At 40.7% G+C, this 4,341-nt stretch overlaps 1 protein-coding gene across 1 annotated transcript in view; it reads right to left on the reverse strand.

The window, feature by feature from the left end:
* Positions 1-2,081: 2,081 nt before the first annotated feature.
* TUBB6 (tubulin, beta 6 class V) overlaps positions 2,082-4,341 on the reverse strand; it is a 7,835-nt gene continuing 5,575 nt past the window's right edge. The window contains exon 3 of the mRNA XM_009318529.1: positions 2,082-3,717. Within this exon, the coding sequence (XP_009316804.1) occupies positions 2,654-3,717 (1,064 nt within the window). The 3' untranslated portion in view covers positions 2,082-2,653. The remainder of the gene's footprint in view (positions 3,718-4,341) is intronic.

The following is a 4,341-nucleotide window of genomic DNA, read 5'->3' on the forward strand; positions in this document are numbered from 1 at the left end:
ATGTCAGGGAAGGAAGATGGTTAGAGTTGGTCGACTGAAGAGGATCAGGAAGCATTTGTGCTTCCCACAGCTTTCTTACTGCTTATGTGCAAGCTGGTCCTCTGATGATGTTCCTAGTATGGGTTCCAGGGTTCATTTTGGTGAGTTGGTTTTTTTCCCCCTAAGATCAGATGGAAGATCTGTCTCCTTTTTTTTCTAAAGAGGGCATTAGTTTGCTTCCCCCACCTCCACACATTCTAGAAATTCACATCAAACAGTTGCAAGTAAACACATGCGAAAGAATGGTTAAGCATCAAAAGCAGGATCAGAGGGCGTTGTTAGGTCTGGATTCCACAGGCTCAGAGCCTATATTCTGGATTTTGAGTCAGTGTATGAAAAGCAATAAAGAACAGGCTGGTTCACCAAGTGAGTAACTCAATTATTTAGGAACTCCAAGATTCCTGGCATTTTTAAAGTATTAACTTTTTTTTTCATAGTAATATCAGCATTCATGGCTGGGACCTAGTTATGAATTCTGTGTTACAACAAAATGCAGTTCCACACGCTATAAGATGGCTGGTTCTACTTCATTCAGAAGCTACGCTAGTGCTTTAATTGAAAAGTCTGTGCCACAGCTGTATGATGGCAAGCTCTGAGCCTGTAACACATTCTCCTCCCTCTTGAAGCTAATAGCCTGCCATTTACAAAGCATCAACTAAACTTCTAAAAGTTTAATGGCTTTATTCCCCATGGATTTTGCTTTGTATTGCACTAAATGTTCATTTCTCTTCAATGCGTATTGTGTTTTAGCTTAATCTCACGCCACGATAAATACACAGCCACAACATATCACAACATTTATAAAATGCACATTTAAAGGTGCTCTGTTGCTATTCATAAGTTCTTCAGGCATCACTAGCCACTGCAAAGAATGTGGCCGCTGTGAATTTGCTGACTCCATCGTGACCCTTCAAAAGCCAATCAGCCAGGCCCTCCCAATCTCTGCCTATCCACCTATGCCAAAGCCAGTGTGGTCAGTACGTTCCGACTGGCTGTCTCAACCCATGAAGTCACTTTATATGAAAAACTTGTACTTGATTAAAACTAATTTAGTTCCATTTCTGTGTAGCTTATGCTTATGTGATTAACAGTTGCCTGGTTCATATGCTTTATAAAATACTGTCTCACGCCCTGAATCCCAGACTAACAAAACATAACATCATCTTTTTTTAGGAGCAGTGGATCTTTGGAAATTGCACCATGTTTGTAAAGTGCCTTTTTAAGTATTGAGCAACGCTTTTGCTTAGAAAGTGCTTCTGAAGGCAAGAAGAAAAAGAGCAAAGAGTTCCTGAAACATCTTAAGTTTGGATTTCCGGATGGTTTCGCCTTTGTTTGCTTGTTTTGTTGCCTAGAAACTGACCTAAATAAGAGACTCCATGTAGACAGAGTGTTCTCTGGGAGAGGCTCTAATGGAGAAGGGCTGTTTAAGTGATAGGAGCAGAAACATAAACCACGCACGAAGAGCGAATGCCAACAGTCACTTTGTCGAAGCGGCAAGTCAGCTGGGCAAGACAGAGACCTTTCTGTTTCAGCTTTAGTGTAAGCAGATAAACTGCTGTTCATCTTTCATTTTGCCAGCTGTTTTGAATACTGTGGATAAATACTTTTATTTGTACTTTAACCTTAATCTGTCCAGTGATTTTAACCTATCTTGGTAACAAGACATCCATAGCATCTATAGGTGTGGTGAACTTATAAACCTAGGTAGTGAGATATATCAACACACAGCCTATCATGTCCCCTCTCCCACCATGTTCTGTGGAGTATCATCTGAATTTCGGCTATATGGGCTAGGTGGAAGGGAGATATGAATAGCACCCGTAACTGGTGACAGCCAGAAAAACAGGGGACCGGCAAGATATTGGGGTGCCACTTTAAACCCCAAGGGTCCTTAACACATCACAGGTGGATAAATTTCATATATGTAATCTGTGATTATTCAGCAGCAAGTGATGAAGTCACAAAGCATAAATCCAGCCTCTGGCCTGCAGCTGACTGGATATTTATATAGCATTGACTGCCCAAAACGCTTTTGCTTGAGAGGATACTAATCTTTTTTTATTTTGTTTTTAGAGGACTGGAGTCAAATATCACTGTTAACAGTTACTGTACAGAATAGCTAAAAACTTTTTCTTCTCTTTATTATGAATAAATTTTGTTCCTGGCAGTTCAGTATTGTACATTCGGTACAGAATGAATACTTCAAACCCACAACATTTTCTTACTCATAATTGGATGAAAATAGTGCAGCTCTATTTTGTAGATTTTCACGCCTATTTTACGTCTTCTCTTGTACAACTTTAGTGACGACCAACTTTGTTTGGGGAAAAAAAGATCCCAAGCTAGCAACCTCTGTGTTCAGACTCTTAGGCCAAAGTCTTAACTGAATGCCTTACGTTTCTCTCATGAATAGAAATGGCCTGATTTCCAGAAATGCTGAATGTCCTCAGTTCTCAGTGACCTCAATGGACTCTGAAGAGCACCTCTAACATCTGAGACTTATGCTCCTTTTTTTTTTTTTTCTTTTTTTGAAGCCTAAATATGGATTTATTAGCCTAATTATTAGAAATCCAGATTTGAGAATTTGGCCTGGAAAATAGCGCACCTAATTTCTTTATTCATTGATTTCTTCTTCATCATCTTCAAACGCTTCCTCTCCATCATTTGCTGTTGCTTCTTGGTATTGCTGATACTCTGAAACCAGATCATTCATATTGCTTTCTGCTTCTGTAAATTCCATTTCATCCATTCCTTCTCCTGTGAACCAGTGGAGGAAGGCCTTTCTCCTGAACATGGCTGAAAACTGCTCTGAGATCCTTTTGAAGAGCTCTTGAATAGCAGTACTGTTGCCAATGAATGTGGAAGCCATCTTGAGGCCACGAGGAGGTATGTCACACACTGCCACCTTGACATTGTTTGGAATCCACTCCACGAAGTAACTGCTGTTCTTGTTCTGGATGGCCAACATCTGCTCATCAACCTCCTTCATGGACATGGGACCACGGAAGACGGTAGCCACTGTCAAATATCGGCCATGTCTTGGGTCACAGGCTGCCATCATATTTTTGGCATCAAACATCTGCTGGGTGAGCTCTGGAACGGTGAGTGCTCGGTATTGTTGGCTGCCTCGGGCTGTCAAAGGAGCGAAGCCTGGCATGAAGAAGTGAAGGCGTGGGAAAGGGACCATATTTACTGCCAGCTTCCGGAGGTCAGCATTTAGTTGGCCTGGAAAACGCAGGGATGTAGTTACCCCACTCATGGTAGCAGAAACCAAGTGGTTTAAATCACCGTACGTTGGAGTGGTGAGCTTCAGGGTGCGGAAGCAAATGTCATACAAAGCTTCATTGTCAATGCAGTAGGTTTCATCTGTGTTTTCAACCAGTTGGTGGACCGAGAGTGTAGCGTTATAAGGCTCCACCACTGTATCAGAAACCTTTGGAGAGGGCATGACACTAAAGGTATTCATTATCCTGTCCGGATATTCCTCTCGTATCTTGCTGATGAGTAGGGTTCCCATGCCAGATCCTGTCCCTCCTCCCAGGGAATGAGTGAGCTGAAATCCTTGCAAGCAATCGCAGTGTTCGCACTCTTTTCTTACTACATCAAGTACAGAGTCAACCAACTCTGCCCCTTCTGTATAGTGTCCTTTAGCCCAGTTGTTTCCTGCACCAGTTTGTCCTAAAATAACATACAATAGAAAGAAAATAAACAAAATTATTGGTAAGCTTTGGTATTTGCATGCTAAATGGATTCATATCTGTAACAAAAGCTGCTATAAATCTGTCAGGTAGATAACTGTGCTCTTCAGTTTTGCCTACAAATACCTTTGGAAACATCAACATAAACTTTTAACATAGTCTCCTTTTGCCTCAAATCCCTGGTAGTTTTAATTTATGCCTTTGGGTGTTTTTTTTTCTTTTTTGGTATTTAACCTTCCATAAATGCAAAGATGGCCTTGACTCCTTGTTTTGAAAGCTTTCACACTCCCAATCCTGCTTATTCCATAAACACAAGACGACTGTTTAATATTTAAATACTTTCTGTTTATAAGGACCGTGAAGTATACAAAGCTATATCACAGATACACATTTCCAAATGAAAGGTTCTTGGACTGTTCCCGTGAGACACAGAGGCATTGTTGTCATTCAAGGATAAGGCTGGGCTTCAGAAGTCCTATTTAACTTGTTATATCAAGTATAGCTTTTTTAATTCATGGTTACCTAGCCTGAATGAAAATACTGATCGACAGAAGCTTCAAGAATGTTATTTCAAAAACTTGGAAGTTATTAAGTGCCTTTTAGC

Source organism: Pygoscelis adeliae, unplaced genomic scaffold, assembly GCF_000699105.1.
Source record: "Pygoscelis adeliae isolate BGI_AS28 unplaced genomic scaffold, ASM69910v1 Scaffold42, whole genome shotgun sequence".
NCBI lineage: Eukaryota > Metazoa > Chordata > Aves > Sphenisciformes > Spheniscidae > Pygoscelis > Pygoscelis adeliae.